Raw genomic sequence first — 22,574 nt, forward strand, 5'->3', positions numbered from 1 at the left:
AAAATTGTGAAACAAAGGCGCGTTTCGGGGCAGCTGAATGTGCTCGTTCTGAATATCACAACCGTTCCGACACATCGGCAAATCGGCGTAGACGACATTTAACACGCTTATCGTTGTCCTACTGTTTACGACTTATGTCCAAGGCAGGGAGCATAACATAGAACACAAAGTTACTGAGCCATCGCCTGCTGGTTTGCGGATAAATACGGTTGAGAAGGTTCACGTATTTCTTTTACTTCTGTTTTGAAGGGGACGTGGGCGTGTGTCCTTCACTCGTACAGGGGGACCCACATTCCTATGCAGGCGGTTTCGCTTTTGGGAAAGGAACATGTCCTCGGTGAAGTGCACTGCACATCGCCACCACTAATTTTTCATTCCTCTTAGGTGGCAGCTTCAGAAGGCAGGTTGGCAGAGTGAAGCAAATTGAGGAGACGCCAAAGAACAGGTCCACCTGTCAACGTCCCCGGCGGGAAAGCGAAAAGGCGATAGTCCTGGAGTTTTGGTGTCGTTACTGCACCGTTTAGCTGCGCTAGAACGGCAAGGAATTGTTTCAGACACCGCTCTGGGTTCCAGAAAAGGCAAACTTACCACAACAAAAGTCTAGAAAACGCGCGCACGCCGACGCAGAGACGCACGGGACCTTAAGTTTCCGTTGCCATGCATTCTCAACTATAGCACCAAGAGGTTGAAACTCCCGTGTTCCTGTGCGCACAAAAGTAAGGCGCAGCGAGCGTTTTGCGTCATCAAACGTCATGAAACGTCAGAATGTTCACGTCGAAGCGAGACTTCTCAGCCCTCACCAGCCCATTGGCTCCTGTGGCCACTCCCTCGATATGCGAGTGCTGATTGATCGGTTTGAAATTATGACCATTCCGTGGCGCACGCAACCGCAGGTGCCGCCGTGTCGGCTGTGCCGGAGCAGATCGGCGTAAAAATTCGAAATCCGGTGGGTACAGCAGGGACGCAAGCAACGCATCTAAGCCGGTGCCGCTTTTGGATGGTTTTTAGTGTCCTTCCCTTAATATGTTGTGGATATTGACCCTGAAAAACTCGGGGCCTCTTGGATACTTCTGGAAGTCAATTCATTGATAGATAAGTGGAAGGCAGGTCTGCAGCTTGCTTGGTGCAACAACGATTCAAGAAGGACCAATACTGCGTTTTTCCGCTACCCACTCGATGACAGGTAAGTGAGTTCCTATACCATTTTGCCGCTTAGCATAACATTACAGCACACCTGTTGCATATACGCACCATTTCAGCAGGTAGAATTTTTTGTTTTCATGTTTCTGATTTCTATTGCGATCTTTCTTGTTCAGGTATAAGCACTCAACTCGTGTCTGTTTCAGAAAAGTATCTGCATGGATAAACCTCTCTGAGTGATTGGAGCATCTTCATCATTCGGCATACCAGTTGACGAGCCAACCAGACGCCTATACACAAGCAACAAAGGAATATGGACTTGTTATCAGTCTTGCTGAATCTGTGAATGGGTGTGCCTGTGCAGTCAATATACTGTTGTTCTACTGTGAAATCTTCCACGTGAGACATCAGCTATCAGTGAATGCAAAGTTGTTTCGGCATATTACTCGAACTTCAGAAGCAATATTCTTGTCATGTTCGTGTTTGGAGCATCCACAGCAGACTGCATATTTGTGATTTGGAAATACATATCCCGAAAAATAAAACACTTTGTGTAACAGAAACAGCCAACACTACTGAGTTTTGTTATTGATTTCACTCGACGCGAACGAAAATCCCCAACAACCTAGAACTGCCCAGAACCGGCAATGCGGGGGAGAGGTAGAGAACAGATGGGAAAGGTAAAGACTCACCAGCGTCACACGTCACCCAGGGGGAGAAGAAAAAAAAGCGAAGCAAAAAGCGCACTCAACCGTCATCCAACGATTGGCCCCACGCTAGAGCTCACGTGAGTTTTTCCCAACAATAGAATTCTACTATAGGTTCATCCCCCTGGTAGTACAATTATGTTCAGAGTCCGCTGTTCTGAATGACTGCAGTGCAATTGCCCCCATGCATTGATTGCGGGGGGCGAGCGTAAGAATCGCTATCAGTAGGTGTCGCTGCTGTCAGAATACGACGCCATCGGCCTGTAGTGAGATTCGCTTGAACGTCGTAGCAGAGAAGGCATGGCTGCGCACCGGCCATAGGACAGCCAGGTGAGTTTTCAGAGGCCATGTCGGGCTACGGTTACGTAGGCCTCCGTGGCTTCGGGTGCGGGCCGCGTCGAGCCGCTAAATTCAGGCCCGTGCCGTGGTCTAGTAAGCACCCGGAAGCGATTTAAATCGGGCTTGGTTGAATAAGGGCCCACTTTAACCGAGAAAAATTTGCGATGTACGGGCTACTCGACATGAAGCAAAAATTGTATGGGGCGTTCGAGAAATTTCGAAGTCGCTTTGGTCAATTTCACTAACTCTTATTCAACAAAATGTCCATGCAGCAGGGACGTCCCTTGAATCACCTTTCAAAAGAAAAAAGAAATCGCCATAGTATTTCAATCAGTCTCCAGAGTCGATACGTCACGTTTAGACACCTACAAAGTTCTGCTATGTTACACAAAACCGTTTTGCGTACGACCTATCCTGCAACTTCTGCGGAGCTCAAACACATTCTTAAACTGCGAAATGACAGAATAGGTTCATATAACTCACCATAGCACAAACCACATAACGAATGTAATTCGACTTTGCTTATAATTGTAAATTTCTGAACAGCAAATATTGCTAAATATGTAGTATTTTTACGGGTAATAAACATTGCGACGTGGGCTGACGCTATTGCCTCTGAAGCATCATTGACGCCGGGGCCGACCTATATTGGAGGAAAGAGACACAGTTTTCTCGAGGGATCATCAATCGACCCTAGACATTACCACCATAACGCTTGCATCAAGCAGGTGTATCCTGCAATTCTCCTTTGTACGCGGCAAAATGCTCCTTTTGCAAAATGCGTGCAACTCACCCTTAACGCAGCGTGGTTTACCGCCGACGCTGACCTCCACTGGCCTGTAGAACGGACATTGACATCGTCCGTATGGTTCTCGCGCGTGCTTAACGCATATTTGACTTGGCGAGTGCAGGCAGTCGAAGTCCGTCTCACATCTCTCGTGCCTCGGGGGACGTACATGTGTTGGGCGGCTTCCAGCTATAAAGAAAATAACACACTGAACTAAACCCTGAAGTCAGTATGCCTTACACCTGCGCACTGATTATATGGGAAAAGCATCGACAAAAACTAATTTGTTCCTTCAGTGCGATGCTCCTGCGAAGAGGGGGACATATCTTTGCACACTCTGGGAATCTCATTTCGTATAGTTTTGTTATCAATATGAAAAATTTGGGAGGTTACTTATACAAAGCATATGTGTCTTTGACAAGTTCTGAAATATAAAACTAGCTACCGCATCTGGCTCACGTTCTTTTAGAGTAAAGACCAATGTGATGATGCACCCTCTAGGAGTAGCTTTAAATCCCACGTAACTACGTATGTCTTAATGCCCCACGTAAAAATACCCTGCCCTGAAACATTTTAGTGACTGTTGCTGACACTCTCGCGAAAGCTAGAGATGGACCAAGAAAACTCCGAGGCCTACGTCCGAGAAGACCTACGCATTTCTTTATGTACACATACTTTCATAAAATTTAAAGGAGGTGGGGCAGATCCACGATCATGCGGTGCTAGTTAACACCTCCTAAGCTGCACTCCCTGCGCACAAAATTAAACCGCTTATTGGATGATTTCAAAAAACACAAAGAACAGTTCGTCGAATGCTCAAAGACGTAGCTTACAGCACTATCTCACATGCCGACAGGCGCATACTGGATAAACGGGAAGGTGTTAACATGACATTGAGAAAGCAGCAGGTGTCCTTACCTAGCAGCTCGCCGTCAGATACCTGCCTTTCCACCATAACAAATGCTATTCTCCTCAAGAGTCGCTCTGTCCGGCGAGGCTGTGCTCGATGATTGTCGAGGCAACATGACGCGTCGAGAAAAGTACGCAGTACGCGCTTATTGGACAACTAAGCGCACGGTGCTGCCCGCAGCCCAATAAGACTGTTCCGCTTGCCTTTCTGAATACGTCCAACTATCTCGACAGTCAGCGAGCATAGCCTCCCTGGCCTTTTTCAAAGACGAAGTTTCGCGAGAATTTTATTTCTTATTTTGCTTCCAGTGTCGCTATTCTTGGGGAAGAGCATTGTGTGATTATACCCTATCCGCGATGCTAGCAATTGCAAAATCTAAAGCACGGGAAGGCTGGATATACACTTCGACATACTTAACCCATTTTCTTTTTTTTTTCTGCTTCACATGTGAGGCTATGTTTTAAAATCGTGTTTCCTGTCGATGAACATTTCACATACGAGTTAGCAGCTGATGTGTTCGTTGCCTTCGTTTCGTCCGTGTGCCTTTTCTCTGGCTGCTTGTTTCCTTCAACACCATGTTTGCAAGGCAGCTTCGCATTATTTTGACAGTTGTAAAAAAAATATGAAGAAAAACTCGGAATTCTTGGAAGATAGTGCACTCTATGGATATGCAAAAAATAAATAAATATAATAAAATAGTAAAATAATATAAAATCGAACCCAGGTCACATCATAGGAAGTATGCCAAAATTTGAACACAAATGCATCCGTATAAGTGTAAGTCGTTGATTGGTAGAGCACATGACATCACATGATCATGTCATGAGTCTCGCAAGCTTTTCCGGGAACTAAGACTCAGCCCAAACGCCCCGTACGTGGTAATCGCGAGATTTGTCAAAAAACATGAAAAATCTTAGTCGGGCTAGTGTAGGCGTAGGGTAGGTACGGATTATTTCTTTCGCTTTTGAAATTCGTTTGGCATTGGCAGGACGCGGACTACCAAGAAGAAGATAAATTTTAATGCGCCATCAGATAAAGCAAGTATGCTTCCGGTAAACATGCACTTGTGGAGTGGGATGATTTTCTTTTCTTCTTAGTACTCCTCTAGCTGCGCTGGTGAACAACAGATGCCCTCGTTTGTACTACATGTAGTTGCTCCGTGTTATTTCCCGAGAGCTCTATGGAATTCTTGAAAACTCCTTTACCGTCGCCATCGAGCATCAGCTTATTACGCTTGAAGTTGCTTCAGGTGTGATTCGTCTGTGAAAGAAGGAAGCAATGTGTCGTTCTTGTTGTGAACGTTAATAGTATAAAAAGAGAGACTGCAGAAGTACTATGTGTGGCATCTTATGGCCCATTGTGTATCCGTGTTTCTAGATACGACCGCTTTAGGCCTCCGTGTTCTTGCGTCTGCTAATGTAAACTTTGCACACACTATATTGGCGTCCATTCCACGACGATTCATAGCTGAGCCTTACGTATTCTTGGGCCTCCTCTCGGGTAGAGCATGTTGTGAAGGGGACCCTGCTTTGGCCTGGGCAGGGAAGGGCTTCGCGTTGGCTCTTCTTCCATACCGATTCCGAGGCCCCTGGTACGAATGGTGTCGTGGGAGCCAATCCGTCCACCCATGTATGGTCCTAAGTCTATGGGAGCGTGTGACCTGCAACGACGAAGGAAATAAATATATCGCGTGCGGACGATGTAAATAATTTGCCACGATTTCCGTAACATACTATACGTTGCACACAAGGAGGTCAATACTTTTCACGGGCCATCTGAGCGGAAAGCATGGAAAGACGGAAAGCAGTGTGCTAAAATTTTCTTTCCTTCCCTGTGACAAAATAAAAAGAAAATGGGGAACTAGAGGGGGGAAGAGAATGGTGTATTACAGAAAAAGAACTGTGCAAGTGTATGTCTGCATGTTTCATTAACCTTTGAAAAGTGTTGAGAGTGTACGATGAGATCGCCGTTATTGGCTGAAAGTGGTTACCGAGAGCTGCGGTGATTTTTTTTAATAACACGGATTACACGGAGGGTTAGAATGGCCGTGTTTATGCACCTGCCTTCAGAAGGTTGTGTATTACTGTCTTCGACTGCCGACATGCTGTACAGTGCTGCTTGAACGACAACAATGTGGTATATCCCTAGGTTCTGCCTGCACCCTGCCTCCGGCCCGCCAAAAAAATCAAAGTCCTGGGAGTTCCTGCGGCCCAACGTGTCCCTGTTGTGTAGTGCCGTAGCCACACTGCGCCACGCCGGCGAGCGTGCCTCATCTTGACTCAGGCGCGGCTGCGTCGCCTAGCAATGGAATGCCAATCTCCCCTTTCTCCGGTGCAGAACAATGCGTAAGTCAGCTCGCAACCCAGGAACCCGGTTTTCCATGGAGGTGACGCAACCTGGATGGCGACTTCTTTGAAGGGGACACCACGTGACACGATGGGCCAAATCGCGGACACCGAACGTCGGCCCCGGTGCGAAACAGGAATGCGATCCTGTGTGCGCCTCCATTGCCGTGGTAGACCTGTACCAACTTGGCCGGCTCACCGCCATGATATTATTCCTCGTCTCATACAAATGATATTCTCGCAGAAAACCAGTTTGCGTGCTCCGAGGGGGTAAAGGGCATACAGTGAAGCAGTGATGGGCAGTACTTGAAGTACCAAGTACCCAAGTAGTACCTTAAGTACATTTCTGTGTACTTGTACTTTACTTTAAGTACATTTTAAATCATGTCCTTTGTACCGTATTTACAGTACTTTTTCCGAGTACTTTCTTATCAAAAACTCCGAAACTTCTCCAGACAAAAAATCACCAAAGAGTATAAAAAATGCACCCTACTAAAAGCGCTAAAATGACAAGAAGAAAACGTAAACACCCAGATAGGGCTATCTGTGGGTTTTCGTCTTCTTGCCGTCATGTGAGCGCTTTTAGTGGGTGCAGTACCGAGAGTCCCAGCCTGACATTTTACCAAAAGGTATTTTTGTGCTGTTAAAAAGCATATTTAATGTTGAGAGGCTTGAAATGTTGAAAAAGTATCAACGCATGACTATGTAAAACGAATGAAATGCAAAGACACGCACACATTATGACACTGCAATCGGCAGCACAATGAGTTGGTCAATTGTCATTTCAGTTCTCCCAATGCAGGGTTCTATGCTTTTTTATATTGTTTCCTTCATTGGTAATTAATAGTCATTCTATATCACAATGTGTGATTGCATTACATGATGAACACTCTGAAAGACACGCATGCTTTCATTTTTACATTTTACGTTTTTTTAATTGGTCACATGGATTACATTGCTGCAGGTCACAGTCGTATAAAAACGATGGCTTACATTGTGCTTCATCTTTTTTACTTTCTTCATATTCTTTTTTCAAACATGTATTTCAAAAAGCAGCATGGAATGCCCAGAAATCTATAATCTCCGTTGGCTTGTACTTTTTTCCCTTGAAATTTCCTAGCCTGTTATTGCAAAAGATTAGCTCCGGAACCACACTAGAGGGGCGGATGATCTTGGATCAGTCAGGCTATAATACATAATCACAGCTCAGTTGACTGATGACCTCTCTACATGTAACTGCAAATTAGGTCATCTGATTAAGCTTATATTCACGGGTTAGAACTTAACCTAGGACTTAATGGCTTTAGAACGTTTGTCAAGAATGCTCGCTAAAGTTTTGCCAAAAAAGCAAGATACAGATACTAAACAGTGAAATTGAAAGTGATACAAATTAAATTCGCAATGTACTTGGTGAATACTTGAAGTACTTTGCCTAGTACTTTGTACTTTACTTGAAGTACATTCGGAATTGGGTACTTTGTACTGTACTTGAAGTACTAATGACGCCAGGTACTTGGTGCTTTACTTTAAGTATAATTTAGGGGTACTTTGCCCATCACTGCAGTGAAGCCACGAGGCATAAATTTATCCGCACAGTCCAGGAGTGCGTCTCTGAGATGTATCCAATTCGCAGTGACAGTACGGTGAACCCATTGAACTTGAAATTCTGCAAAAAAATCGCTCCTAAAGGAATGCATGCCAAGAACATCTACTCTATTATAATCGTAGATGTACTTTTCTTTCTCATTTGTCTTTTCAGACACGAAGTTCATTTCGACGACAACAGCTCGATGAGTTAGCGAGCAACTCTATCAGGAACATTCGTAAGGAAAAGATCTAGAATCGTTTTGCTTCTAGTGGGCTTGTTCACCATCTGAGTAAGATTAAACTCCCCGCAAATATATAACATTGATGTACACTCTGAGTAATTGCCACACTGATCACCTGGCCAGTTTGTTTGCCAGTCGATGCCAGGCAGATTAATGTCGCCAGCGAGTACCACTGCATAGTTCGGATAACGACCATAAACCTGGCAGAGACATCTGTTTAGTTGTTCGAAGAAGTCAGCTTGGGCGTTTGGGGGACGGTAGCACCAGCAGCAAGCAGCCATGAAGCACTTTAACCTTGGCGAAAAGAATTTCAAGTTCACTCTCTACAAAAACACTCTGAGCGCTCAAGTCGTTGCGGACTGCTATAACACCACCACCGCCTTGTCATATAATTTTATCTGTCCTGTAGATATGGAAATTTTTACTTAAAAGCAGATTCGTGTCAGCAATTTCACCCTTTAACCAAGTTTCCGTTTCGATTAATACATTAATATTACAGCTGTCACCTAGAGAAATGACAAGATCCTCTACAGATAGCAAATTACGAAAGTTGTCAATCAGAAAACGTTTATACGTATAAACGTCAGTCAACGTTTATCACTTTTCTGTGTGATTTTAGTGCGGTCAGCTTGAAGAACTTTGGCCCAAGCTTCATCGAACATCGAAGATTCTCATCTACAAAAAGTTTATGAAAAACTAGGCGTACTTTCTGCTTCTTGTCACGACACGGTTTACCAAACTCCCAGAGTGATTTACGTATACTTCGCGTGCGCGCAGAGTACTTTTCTTCAATCCAGACCCTAGGCGTAAGAACACCTTTGAGTTTATATGCATTTTTTTATGATAGCTTCTTTCTCTTTGTAACGAACACTTTTAATTAACGAACTTTGCAATGATTCATTCAAAATGTTTGGCGAAACTTTTCCAAGCGCTACTAAAATTGCATTGAAAGTTCTTCAAAAATGTGAAATCTAAGATTTGTCAGTGTACGCGTTACGTCGAAATTTTGTAACCACGACTGCAAAATGCGCTGATATTTCGCATTTTTACCGTGCTGTTACAAGTTTCCAGCGTACATGTAGAATGTCATTAAAGCATGCATACCTATAGAATTCAGGAGGAGCGAAGAAAGGAACATACGCGCACGTCCCCAGCCAAACACGAAGGGCGCATTGTCCTTTTCTTCTGCATAGCTAACACCACCTTTTACTATAACGCTATAAGAGTCAACACAACTTCTAGCACACAAATCTCTCCCTCTGGGGAAAAAGAAAGGAGAAAAATTCTGTTATATCGTTTGAAACTCACCCCCGACAACAATAACGAAATAAGTAGTTTAAAAGTAAACCACAAGTACTGCACCAGGAAGAGGAAGAGCTGAAAAATATCAATGAAGCATGCATAGAGAGTTAGGGGGAAAAATCTTAGGAATCAATGGAACACATATTCACAGAAACGTTCAGGTGGCGTTCTCGCTCGTGTTGAGTCGCGTAGTGAAGGTTGAATAGCCACTTGTGGAGGCTGTGCTTCGGGTGCTGTCTGTTCAGCAGATGACGCATGTACTTCTGGTATTCCTGTCAACACCGGCGACGGCTGCTGCGAAGATGAAGAGGGCTCCTAAGGAGAAGGGAACTGCCAGCATGCAGAAGATTGGTGGTTGGAACCCATGTTTGAACCCAGGAACATTGGTTCGTTGAAGTTCTGTCGGCACTTTAGCAAGCTTAGATGCGTTCCACACCATGTGATCTGTGAGCAGGAATGGATGCTTTCCTCGTTTAGCTACTACCTTCATTGGTCCGAGGCTGTGCCTTGAACTTCGCTTTCTGTTTGATCCAAACACAGTCTGCAGCAGCCAGTTGAGGTTCTCTAGCAGATCTCTTCTGTCAGGATACTTCTTCACATTGTGCTGTTTTTCCGTACAGTCTCCCGAAAGTCTTTCACGACTTCGAAAGGGTTTGCTGACTGTGAAAGAGGAAGGGCCGGCCATGATGGACGAGAACTGGATACACTTTTGTAGTGTTGTCGGGTGTACATCTGTACACGTCGGTGTATTCGATGACAGCAAGCGCAGAGGTCGATTTTCAAGAAGTACTGGCTGAATGTCGTCTTTGAACACAGTCAATCCATGGCGGAAGGAAACACAGGAGCGGCCGTTTCGAGCAGGGCCCGCTTGCACGAAACCTTCCTAAGTGTAGCACTTAACGAGTGTTGCACTAATGCATTAGTGCACTAGGTTTAGGGTTGCAGTTAAGTGGCTTGCACGAACACGTCGACGAACGCCCTAAGTCAAGTGTTCTAAAGTGGATAGTGGCTACGATCACTAGCAGTTTTCGGAGGGCTCTCATTGGTAGAAAGAGAACTTCCGGAGTTCATCTGAGGAAGTCGTGCGTCACGGCAAGTTTGGATTGTGGCAAGTCGTCTGCTTCCGCCGTCGCACGTAAACAGTTTGTAGAACGAAAATACGGTATTGTGATATCATTGTAACTGCAAGAACGCATTAGGTCACTTGTTCCCTTACAAAAATGAACATTGACTCCGTATTGGCTCTAGATTTGAAGTCTACGTGTTATATTGACATCCTATTGCATTTATCAGTTCAGTGACTTCTGTAAACAGAATGTTTGTGTCCTGTATATTGATTTTCTATGTATGTACTATTGTATATACATGGGCCATACAAATTCTATTGACACCCTATTCCAAATTGGCCACCGTGTATGTATGGAGAAGTGCCAATAGACATTATGCAATAGACACTCCACAAAAAAATACCAAAAAGTGGGTTCGACAGCTGCCATTCGCTACACCCTGGCATGATTTATCCTGTGTGTGTGTGTGTGTGTGTGTGTGCGTGTGCGTGTGTGTGTGTGTGTGTGTGTGATGCAAAACACAAAAGCTACGGCTATGTAGTTACCCTTACTTTGTTTTATTGCACGTTCCACAATGCAGCGTAGCCGTAGATTACTTTCAGGACGTACCCTCCACGGTGAATGGGAGTCCGTGGGAGTAAGACATTTCGTCATTGTTTTGAACCTTGTCCACAACACATTTGCTTTTGCGCTTCTCTTTGTTCGTGTCCTGCACTTCCCATAACGCACAATGAGCGCACATTGATTACGGAAGCTTAAAAACCCAACAGAGAAGAATATAGTGAGAGACATGCCAGAAAAAGTCACTTCGAAAGGTTATGAAATTATTCCCAGTGCTGCCCCTCCTAAGAGAAAACGGGTACTACGTATTATTTGCACCGCGAAGCGGGGTGATGCAGGGGGGAAGGTGTTGTCAGCCTGCTCAGATGCGAGCATCCCTGAGTAGTCTTCATTGGGATACTCCCTGTACCACGGTAACCACGAGCATCATTGGCGAAGCTACCCCATCTGTCGCGCGCTTCCGCTAATTTCAGGGTCTTGCTCGCCTTGACTCGAAAAGAAGGGTGAGCCGTGTAAGTCGAATTCAATTACGCACACAAACGACTTTCAAGCGAGAAATTGTTGGGAGAATTAACTCCCAATCAACCTAGCGTCTGTTTCTTACTGTCTTTCGTTTGCGACATTGAGTACACTGAAGCAGTGCTACAATCGCGCATTTCTGTCGCATGTAACGTAGCCAGTCATGATTTTGGGGGAGGGAAATCATACACAGGATCGCCCTTTGCTTCTGACAAATGTCGTTCTGTCTTCCTGATCCACGTACCGGAACGTGCCCAGACTAAGAAACACAGACGTTACGTTGATTGAGAGTTAATACACCAAACAATTCCTCGGCTGACTGTTGTTTTTGTGCGTAATCGAATTAGACATAGACAACTCGGACAGTTGTCTCTTAGACATAGACAGGACTCTCGAATTTGCAGAAGCTTGCGGGAAAAACATTATATAGTACCTGTTTTCTAATAGGAAGGGAATGCCAGTATCTTTCGAAATCATGGAGCAGTACTGCTTGTACTAGTGGTCCTGGAAAGAATTTTCTTACCCTTCCGCAGTGAGCATTTTTGACGTCTTGGTTGTCTATATTTCTGTTCCGTTTTTCAGCTGCCGTTCTTATTGTTCGATACGGGAAATGCCGGGAACAAATGTAAAGGAACAAAAGGAAATGTGATGTCCGATGATCAAAACTATGGAGAAATGTCTTGCATGTCAGGGTGTAGCTAATGGCAGCTGCCTAAACCGCTTTTTAGCATCTTTGTATGCAGTCTCTATTGCATAATGTCTATTGACACTTCTAAATACATACACGGTGGCCAATTTGGAATAGGAAGTCAATATATTTTCTATAGACAACCTACCGTGTTTCTTTATACTCTTATTGACACTTGTCAACAGCGCTTTTTATAGACCGTCAATAGTTTTTTTCATAAGGGAATTGCGTGCTTTCGTTAACTAAAATAAAGCCTGTGGCCCAAAGTATGTCTCGAATTGCTTGATGATGGAGAGAGTATCTCCGCCAGCAGTGCTTGTGAGAGGCACCTCGCGCGGCGATCATTTTGAGAGATGTTGCTAACGAAAAGCACGAAACTTACGGCACCCACAGCATAAAAAAATGAGACGTTGTTAGTATAGCAAGGGAAATGCGTACTGTATTGCGAGATACAATTGGTGCCGACGACGAATCCTCGCTACACAGTTCATAGCAGCTGATGTGTTAGTCCTAAGCTTTAGTGCGGTAGTTTAGGGTGCTCCTAGAACCCTTGGTCAGCGTATTAATGTGCGCGGAGCTAGCGCCACCACTTTAGTGTTCTAAAAGTTTCGTGCAAGCCACTTACAGCTCCGGCACTACACAAAGTGGGAAGTTTTAAACTAAGTTCGTTTCGTGCTAGCGGTCCCAGATTTCCGTGGGATCCCTCTGGCGGTCGCTCCTGTCAAAACCGCCATTACTTCCACCACGTGATCCTCAAGTTTCAGTGTGGCAACGCTTTGTTGCTCGCGCTGCTTTTCGTGCTTTTATGCTTTTCCAAAGTCATTTATTCTTAAAATGTGAGAACCACTGCGGAAACAACGTTTTGTTAACGTCTTCTTACGGCGGTTACGGCTGTCGTTCAACGGAAAGCAGCTTTGTCATGGGAATAACGTTTCCTTCATAAGCACGTACTTGATCGGTTGTTTCGTACCCCTGTCTGTGAGACAGTCGTCTTCAATCGTTCCTTTGCAAGCTGGCGCTGTGCTACAGCTGCAAATTCAAATGATTTCCTTCATCGTTGTACAAATTTGATTACTGGAATCTGATTACTGATTACTGAAATTACTGAAATCTGATTACTGGATTAGTGGAATGCTTTACCACTTCAGCAACAAACATACAAAACGCGGTCACGTCGTCACACAAACATCGTTGCCGCGAATGATGTTTCTAGTCCTGCGCGGTTGTCCTGCAGACCCTGACCGGTTTTGTAGTAGAAGGGTAAACCTCCGAACACACACAAATAAAGCTGGACGCGCGGCGTTAACAACAACAACTTTATTTTTGACTTTGGAGAGTGGGAGGTTCATCGCCACAGGCGATACTCTACCCCATTGCTGGTGGGAATGTGGGGAATAAAATAACCAGCCCCTTCACAATAACGATCGAAGTCCGATGGTGTCCAGAAACGTCAGAAGAGCTTTGAGCGCAGAGCGTTGCTGGGCTAGATTAGGCCAGGAACCAAGCAATTTCGATAGGGAGAAGGGGCGAGAGTCCAATTGACGAAGAGACACGGAGAGTGCGGTTCGGGAAGGTTGGTAGTGAGGGCAATGAAGAAGAATATGCTCGAGATCCTCAAGAGCACCACAGTGGCAGCAGGTCGGAGAGTCAACTTGTCTCCCCTTACAAAAATGTGAAATGATTTTCTAAAGAAACTCTATTGTATTGACTCTATAGACACGTTAAATACACTATAGAGAGTGTATAGAAATTCTAATGAGATCCTGACGTGTCCCTACCGAGTTCTTATGGAATATTGGCACCCGTAATTCTGTAGAAACTCCAATGAGCTACTAATGAGACAGTTTCTATCGCTTTTCTTTAGAATTCCTTTAGAGGTGTGTCGTGTGCTTTCAGCGCCATAAATGTTGCATGCAAGCACATAAAACAGGCATATGAGGAACAAGCTTTTTATTTATACTACTTTTGGTTCCGTTGAGAGCAACAATGGGGGGGGGGGCTCCTCTTCAGTTGAGCATGTGATGCAAAAGGGTATCTTCCACGTGTCTCTCCTGAAAAGACAAAGTGCATGTACATACATAAAAATGACAATGATTGCAACCTATAGTCACAAATATTAGCTCAAGTCTAGCCATGATGTTCTAGACATGACAGACATCCACTCTGGTGCTATAGGGAATTAAAATGCAAAAAGTGAGCCGCATACTGCATGCATTTTAAAATAGAAACACAAACATGGATACAAAACATTAAAAAAAAAGGATTATTTTCCTTCGGTACAGTGGTTGATCTAAAACCTATGATGAGAGCATTGATGCAGTGTTTGCAGGTGGATTCTACGTCCAAGCAGACTTGCTATTTAGTGAGATATATATATACCAAACCACTAGATGTGAAATGAAAATTCATCAATATTTTCTCATTCAAAGTTTTTCGGCAAATCCATGATAGCATAAAGGAGGCAGTCCTTGTTCAAACTAAGCCAATTTTTCAGAAATTCTGCAACTCATGTACTTGGGTTCAGTCGAACACGTACACAGAATGGAGGCACAACCACCACGTATATGAGATAGTCTTGTGTTGGGATGAAATTTCTCAAATTTGAAAGGACTGCTTGATTGAGCAGATTGCAGTTTGACTCCCAACAGCATTGCTACGTATCTGGACCGCAGCCAGCTGTTACACCAATCAGGCGCAAATTTTAGTCGAAGCACTTGGCTCTCAAAAAGAACTGGTAGTGTAGTACCTGCACTTCTTCCAGTTTTGCCTTGCTTTCGGCACTGTAAAAGAAAATTCGCGCCATAAATAATACTCGTGACGTGGTCCAATGAACAAGAATTGCCTCACATTCTGCTGATCTCGGTAGAGCCGAAAAAGACCCAATTTAATTTATAAATGTAGTTCAGTAAATCTAATTAATGCATTTTAATTAAGTAGCTGTCTGGCAGTTCTATGCTATCTCACACAAAAGATTTGCTTCCACGTCTATACTACCTCACACAAAATATTTGGTTACACCTGCAAAAACTGCATTTGTAGTATCGCATAAAATTAAACACCATTCGTAAGCAGCATCCTGAATGGAGCGCTTCTGATGTATGCAGGGTTTTGAAGGTCACAACGGTTTGACCGAAGTCACATTCTCAGTATGTGACCTTGGTGCATGACTACCATGTGCACAGGTAGTCACGAATTACTGTATGACACCGAACTTACTGTGTACCAGTTTCATCAGAAATTTCTTCAACGGAGAAACAACACAGTATAACTCACGCATATAACATAGCTAAATTACAAAACTGCAATCCCATACCTGACAACTTTTATAATACCTACATGTCGAGAACAGGTTTTGACTCAGTATGTTAATGCGTGTAATGTACCTTTGTCACGAAATGAAAATTCTTGGTCCTGGACTTTATCCTGGAGAGTTCCGCAATGTGTTCACAATCCACGCTGCACCTGTGAGGATAATTCAAAAGCACTACATGTTGCTACAGTTGTATGCTGCATCCACAACACATACCGATTGTGTTCTGCGAGGTGTCCAGCTAGCACTTTAATTCCTGGTTTTCGTTTTTCTGCACACACGCCGCACGTCCAGGCAAGAAAACAACAGATCTGTTACATAGAGAAAAACGTGCAAGGTTGCAGAGTTAAAAGGCAGATCTCATTGCACGAGTTCGAAAGCATACGATAAAGGACGAAGTTAGGCGGTGATTATATGTCGACACCTGCTAATTAATAAACCAGACCTCGTTAAACCCTAAAATTTCACACTCACCTGGCTAGCTGCTGTGCGCCTTAGTGTGCGAATAGTTTCAGAGAGGTTCCTTCGTTGATGTCAACATAGACGCACACTCGCACACACCAACGAAAAGTCTCGGCCTACACTGCAACTTGTGTCCTCTTCTTTCCGAGCAGGTACTGCTTGCTAGCGTGTTGCGGCACGTCCCAGTTCCCCCAAAGTCGTCTTCTACGTTGTAATACTGGGAAGAGTGATTACTTTTATTAGAGCGACCATACTGGCGTCGACAAGACACAAAATTCATTCACACATACATAAGGCGTAAGGCTCACCGAAATTTGGTCCGCAATCGCAGATTCTTCTTCTCTCCAGCCCGCAACGAGGACACGGCAGCGCTGGCTTTCGATGCCATCTTGATTTTTTCGATTCTGTGAGAAGACTTGCTCCTACTCTGGGTTCCGCTATAGCCCTTACCGGGAAAATATTCCAATGCTGCTTCGCGATCCATCTCATAGAACACATTCTGAGAAACGGCACGCGTGCGAAGAACAGTTTTCTCACGTGCAAACCATGCAAACTGCGAGCCCACCGACCTCACCAAACACCAAAACAAAGATGGCGCCGGAGAGGACTGATTCAGCTACGCATATGCAGCCGTCCGATCGGGACGGCTTTCGTATCCCCATGCGTATCCCTCCCAAATAATTATAATATAGTAAAAAATATTTATATTTTCAGTTGCGATAAAAAGTCTTTAATTACCTTTTAGTTTATAATCAACAGTTTGAAAACTATTTTTGATTTTATTATCGCAGTTCATTGCAGTGCATTGTCATGCACAACAAAAGATACTTCCTTTCCCCCTTTCCTTTCCCTAAGCAGTGCACATTGACCTTGTCTTTCAACATTTGACTGTGTCAATGACGCTTGCTAATCGCAGGCATGATGTGCAACCCATTATGACATTATATAAAGAACTGCCTAGTAAGTGTTGCCTTGTGGACGGCACATTTGGCAACATAACTCCAATTGTTTATTGCTCAAAATTATGACGATAGAGAAAGAAAAAAAATTACAGGCGCTCACAAAAACCTAAGTTGTCAGATTTTATCTGTCTCTTTGTGTTTATGGAAATTTTCCTCGGTAGGAAAGTTAGTTTTCACGTGCGTATATCTATTCATGGGATCGCAAAGAAATAGCGTAATCGACAAGTATGGAGTCAGACTAGTCAGACTATGTATAAGCGACGGAACGCATGACGTTTGCATTTTAATTGGAAGTCAATAGATAATCTTTTGATATTCCTCATTAGAAATACAATTAGGAAAATCATATGAAATTGTTTGGACTCTCTATGGAGGAAACTCATTAGGACCTGATTTTCTATTGAGTTTCTATAGACTCAATAAAAATACATTTGGCTCTCTATAGGTACTCATTTGGCAATTTTGTAAGGGTCAAGCGGTAACGCCACTGAACTGTAAAGGCCACATCGAGGCGCATTCAGTGGATTAATGCAGCATTCTTGACGAGTGGTGTTTCGTGGCATGCGGAAAGCGAGCGTTGGATCAACTCTGCTCGATACGACGTTGGATCAAGAACTCAACGCGCGGCGTTCATCACAATGGAGATATCTGAAATGTAAGACAATCACGACTCCCGCCGTCTGCTTTGGCAGCTGGCCTGCGCATGCTCTTGGGGTCACGTGAGCAGTCACATGGTGGACAAGAGCATCCCAGAATGCAGTGAGAAGCTGGCACGCCCGTCCCAATGGCAAAAAGTTGGAAGGGCCGCTCCTTTGTTTCCTTCCTCCATGGTTAAATCTCTCCACGAGACTATTCACTTGCGGGTAGGATACAGGAGAAACCGAATGCGAAATGCCCCGCTTCTGAAGAAATGTCTCGAACAGCGCAGAGGTAAATTGAGGTCCGTGGTGTGAAACGATGTTGTCTGGGTATCCTTCCCGACTGAACACTTCCAAGTACAAAGTTCATGACTGACTGCGAAGTCACGGTTGGGGCTAGCCAAACGTCAGGCCACTTGCTGTAACACTCAATTAGAGTAATCTCAAATTTGCAGTCCTGTGGTGCTCTTTCGAAAGGGTCGACGATGTCAATGGCTAGTTTTCGCCATGATTTTGCTCGAAGTGGTACAAGTGTCAACGGCGCAGGTCGCACTGTTGCAAACTTACCGGCAGCTTGACATATCGTGCAAGTCTTGACGGAGTGTTCTTGCAAGTCTTGACGAGTTGTTCCACGTGCCGATCTTGACCTGGCCACCAGTACAGCTGTCTAAGGCGCTGCTTTGTCTTGACGATTTCCGGGTGTGACTCATGCACAAAGGTCAAAATTGTGAAGTGCAGAACGATTGGTAATGCAACAGAGTCACTCCGGAAGAAGTACTTCTGATACCGAAAGTTCATCCCGAACATGAAAGAACGGGAGTAGTTCAGAAGCGAGTTGGCGCTTTTGCGGCCAAGACGTGGGAACGTAATTCGCTACTTGCTGCAGAATCGCATCTTCCACTGTTGCTGCTTGTAGTTGGTCCTTGTTAACGCATGATGAGGGTACCAAATAAAGGAACCATTTGTTCAGAATGTGGCAATGGCAGCCTAGAGAGTGGAATACCTGCGCTCTGCTGGTGTAGGTGTACGTGAAGCGAAGGATACCGTTTCCAGCTCGCGTCCTTTAACTTGTTCTAGAACTGCTCCAAGGCTATAAGCCGAAGCATCCGTCATTACTATTACATTCAACGCCGGATCAAAAGGCTGCAAAATGTTGGCAGTTCCAAGCAGATATCTAAGCTTTCGAAACGCTCAATTCGTTTCTTGCGTCCATTGCAAGTGTTCGCTTTTCCGGATCATTTTTCGTAGTGGTTCCACCATGTCAGCAAATCGAGGAATGAACAGAGCATAGTATTCGACTAAGCCTAAATACGAAGGACGATTTGGAATGTCTGTAGATGTCGGAGTTTCCGTAATGGCTTCAACCTTCAGCTCAGAGGAAAATTTCGAGAAAGGCTTAGAGGAAACTGTTTTAAAAATGCACTTCTCGTTTTGGGTTAAGCCGCAGTCGGATATCTTATGTAGGACGTTCTCCAAAGCCTTGCGATGCTCCCGCATGCTACGGCAACAATGTCAACAAGGTCGACAATGTCAACAAGGTCGACAATGTCATCAAGGTCAACAATGTCATCAAGGTACACCAGTACTCCTGAACTGCCATGGAGCAGTGTTGACATCATTCGCTAAAACACTGATGGTGCTCATGGGAATTCAAAGCAGGTACGTCGAAATCTGAAGGAAGAGTCCATCGTGAGTTATAAAAGTCGTTAGCTCACGACAGTCTGGACTCTGTTCTACGTGATAGTATGCTGAAGCAAGGTCCAGTTTTCAAAAGACTGCTGCTCCAGCCAAAGAATTGAGCTATTCTGTATGTGGGAGAGGAAATGCCTCAACCAGGATACTCTTGTTAGGCTCGCGTAGATGAATGCAGAGGCGCAAGGCGACATTTTTCTTCTTGACGACTACCAGTGGTGAGATCCACGAAGAGGCATCTACGCGTTGGATAACCCGTTCTGTTTGAAGTCGTGCAAGTTCCCGTGACACATCATCACACAATGCCAACGCTAACCAGAGCAGCTTCGCTGAAACTGGAACAACGTCTGGGCGCGCCTTAACTCTGTGAAAGAATTCACGTGCGAGTCCCGGTTCTCCTCTGGAGAAGTGAATTTGTGCCTTAAGTCTTCAGGAAGGCAGTAAGCAGATGAGCGTCTTGCCGTCAATGCAGATATTTAGTTTCAGAACAGCGTGCCTGCCCAAGAGGATCATGCCTCGTCTAACGACGTGGAAAGTCTCGCAGTTGTTTCTTGGTACTGAACACTTATAGAAAAGCAACCCACAGTCGGAATGTTCCCCACAGGGAGCTCCCTATAGCCTTTAAGCCTAGACGGTATCATGCACAGTGTCAACAACGAAAAAATAATTTTTTTCCCGTTGAACTTGAACTGCTGTGCACTTTCTCCAACGTAAATTATCGCCCATGCGCAGTTCTCCGCCAAGTTAATGCAGAAGCAGCAGCGAAAGAAAACGATGACCCTTATTCCATGCTTTTGGTGACGCCAGCAAGGCTAGCACCACAGATATCTGAAAAATCCGTGAGGAGTAAACGAGCATAGACGGCTCCCTGTTTCTGCGTTCGTCGACCGGTTTCTGCAAGGCTTCCCTATCATTCGTACTGCAGTCGGCGGGACATACATCCGGTAACATCAGGAGCGGACACATGGTTTCTTTAGAAGTGTGTGTGTGTGTGTGTGCGTGGGAGTCAGCCTTGGATAGTGTGCTACATGCACTACCAAAGGTCAGTTGAAGCAGTATGCGCAGAAAGAAACTAGGGAGTTTTAGGAAAGCGTAAGTGGCCTCCAATTCCGGCTCCGTATCAAATGTCAGCAACGTGGTGTGAGCCATTCCAAAGAAATGTTTACTGTTAACGTTTCCTGAAACTTATCACGTTTTCGGAAACGTTATCATGAAACTTCTACACTTTCTTAAGACTCCCTATTGAGTAGGGAATCAGCATATTGGCAGCCCCCTCAAATCCTTGCCTGGGCAACGCATAAACAAAACTGCCGAATCATACTGTGTGTGAGCATTCCGCATACCCTAGGACTTGTGGTAGACAAAACGCACGACATTAACACGTCTCCCCGGCAAGTCCGCGGGCAGAACACAAGCCAGCACTGTGAACCGCAATCTTCTCTTAGACAGATGTCGCAGATACACCTGGTGCGAGGTGTACAATTTAATGGATCATTGACCTACCTCAATTGTGCGTGCTCTCGTTGCCCCGGCAGCCCTTGCAAATAATTGTCGAGAGATGAAGCCATAACTTCCGTTCCACACAACAACAGTTGCAGACCGAAAAGCACCATCAACATGTCTTCTATGATTGAACTCACGGGAAACTAAAAAAAAAAAAAAACACTGATATAATATCGTTGAGTAACGCACGAAATTAGAAAAGAAGTGCACGTCTATCACTGTGGTACAGTGCACCAAGCAAAGCGCTTTACTGGCCTGCTGGAACATTATACATACTGAGTTACTCGAGTAGTTTTCATATTTCCCAATTCCGTGAAACGTTTCAGTCGATGTTTAATGGTGAACTGTCTTCACAGAGATTGCGATATACAAGCCGTGTCCTTCGCAGCAACAAGCGGTATGACGAAATTGCCGCCGGCAGCGTGCCGCCAGATCATATTTACTCAGCATTTGCATAAAAAAGAAGTTACGACAACGTGGTATACTGTATTTTTTCTTAGTTTACATCATCCATTGTCAGTCATTCTCGAGTACAGCGAATTTCGCTTTTCTGCGCCTATTTCGTTTTCTTTGTCTCTCCCTCAATATTTCTCTCTTTTTTAGCACGTGTATACATGTATATGTACGCATGCATCTTCCAGTGGTAGATATTGGTGTGCGTCATCCATGGCAGATGCATGGCATGACGCGGACAAAAAAGCGTGCTTTATGTTGGCATTGGGTGGACCATACGTCTTTGCCGTTTTTTAATCAAGGTGCAGTAAACGCAGTCGATTTTTTTCCGCAATGTTTACTGTCTGGCTTCACGGTAGCTACTTTAACGGTGTGATCCAAGTTGACCACTGCCAGTAATTTGTGTATTTGTAACGTACATGACTATGGCTCTGGTTGGACGCGTATTGATCCGAAAGTGCACATACCCGTCCTTGATTCTGTGACATAAGTGGATTTTTTGTTCAAGAAAATTAAATGCTGAAAAACAAGCACTTCGAATTCAGGGTGATGCAATGACAATTACATAATTTCAGCCATAATGGCAGCCATCGCCAACAAGGGGTGAAGGGTGAAGGGAAAGCGAAAGGTGCTACATACTGACGAGTTCTGTACGCGTCAACTATGAATGTAGTTCCCTGGTTTGATGGCTATATAAAGTAAGGTCAGCCTAGGCTAGATTTGTTCAGCTTGCCTCATGGCGATGGGACAACATCGCTTCCTACCAACATCGTTCCCGTTTGCTTCTCTTATGCTCAACCAGTGGTTCACAGTGCAAACACCCAGCGAACAAACAGCTTCGACATCTGTCCTCCCCTGAATATTCCAATACACCACACGCACTGTCATGCACAACATGGATCGGCGCGCAAGCTTGGTCGCGTTTCACCTATCAGGTTTCCTTAACTAGTCGCTCATCCTGCCCTCAAGCTCGTTCCGTTGCGTAAATCATTCGCGTCCTAATACACCAGAAGGGGCAGCGCCAATCATTACTACAGCAGTAATTAGGAAATTGGTAGAAAACGCAACACAACAGCATAACATACCTGCTGGAATCTCATACTTCGCGTCAACAGCTGGGTAGATTTCGAACTATACTGCGATATACACTTCGTGAGCTTCCGTGCCACTCCTGAGCGCGCGCCCCTGTGAAGACTTTCTCCTCCTTTCGTTTAGTACGCGGACACCAATATTTACCGTCTAGCAATATACAGGGTGTCCCAGCTAAATGCGAACATATATATATATTTATATATCTATATATCAATTTTTCCGAGGTGAAATCAATTGCGATAGAACATCTGCCGAAGGGCATACCTTA

At 44.6% G+C, this 22,574-nt stretch overlaps 1 protein-coding gene and 1 long non-coding RNA gene across 3 annotated transcripts in view; both read right to left on the reverse strand.

The window, feature by feature from the left end:
• The window catches only part of LOC135391435 (uncharacterized), a 70,999-nt gene that overhangs the window by 28,309 nt on the left and 20,116 nt on the right, over positions 1-22,574 (reverse strand). Inside the window, exons 1-4 of one of the 2 annotated variants that reach the window (XM_064621687.1) lie at positions 22,300-22,398; positions 20,762-20,904; positions 5,362-5,543; positions 2,980-3,162 (exon numbers count right to left, since the gene is read on the reverse strand). In XM_064621687.1, coding sequence (XP_064477757.1) covers positions 2,980-3,162; positions 5,362-5,543; positions 20,762-20,904; positions 22,300-22,314 — 523 coding nt within the window. In that variant the 5' untranslated portion in view covers positions 22,315-22,398. Of the gene's footprint in view, positions 1-2,979; positions 3,163-5,361; positions 5,544-20,761; positions 20,905-22,299; positions 22,399-22,574 lie in introns of those variants that run through there. The other variant, XM_064621689.1, reaches the window with a different exon arrangement.
• On the reverse strand, positions 14,940-16,551 carry LOC135393001 (uncharacterized). The gene is made up of 5 exons (XR_010422368.1): positions 16,275-16,551; positions 15,979-16,183; positions 15,721-15,815; positions 15,578-15,656; positions 14,940-14,974 (listed from the first exon to the last, which is right to left on the reverse strand). It is a non-coding gene; the product is annotated as an uncharacterized LOC135393001 (long non-coding RNA).

Source organism: Ornithodoros turicata, chromosome 4, assembly GCF_037126465.1.
Source record: "Ornithodoros turicata isolate Travis chromosome 4, ASM3712646v1, whole genome shotgun sequence".
In the NCBI taxonomy this organism is placed as follows: Eukaryota; Metazoa; Arthropoda; class Arachnida; order Ixodida; family Argasidae; genus Ornithodoros; species Ornithodoros turicata.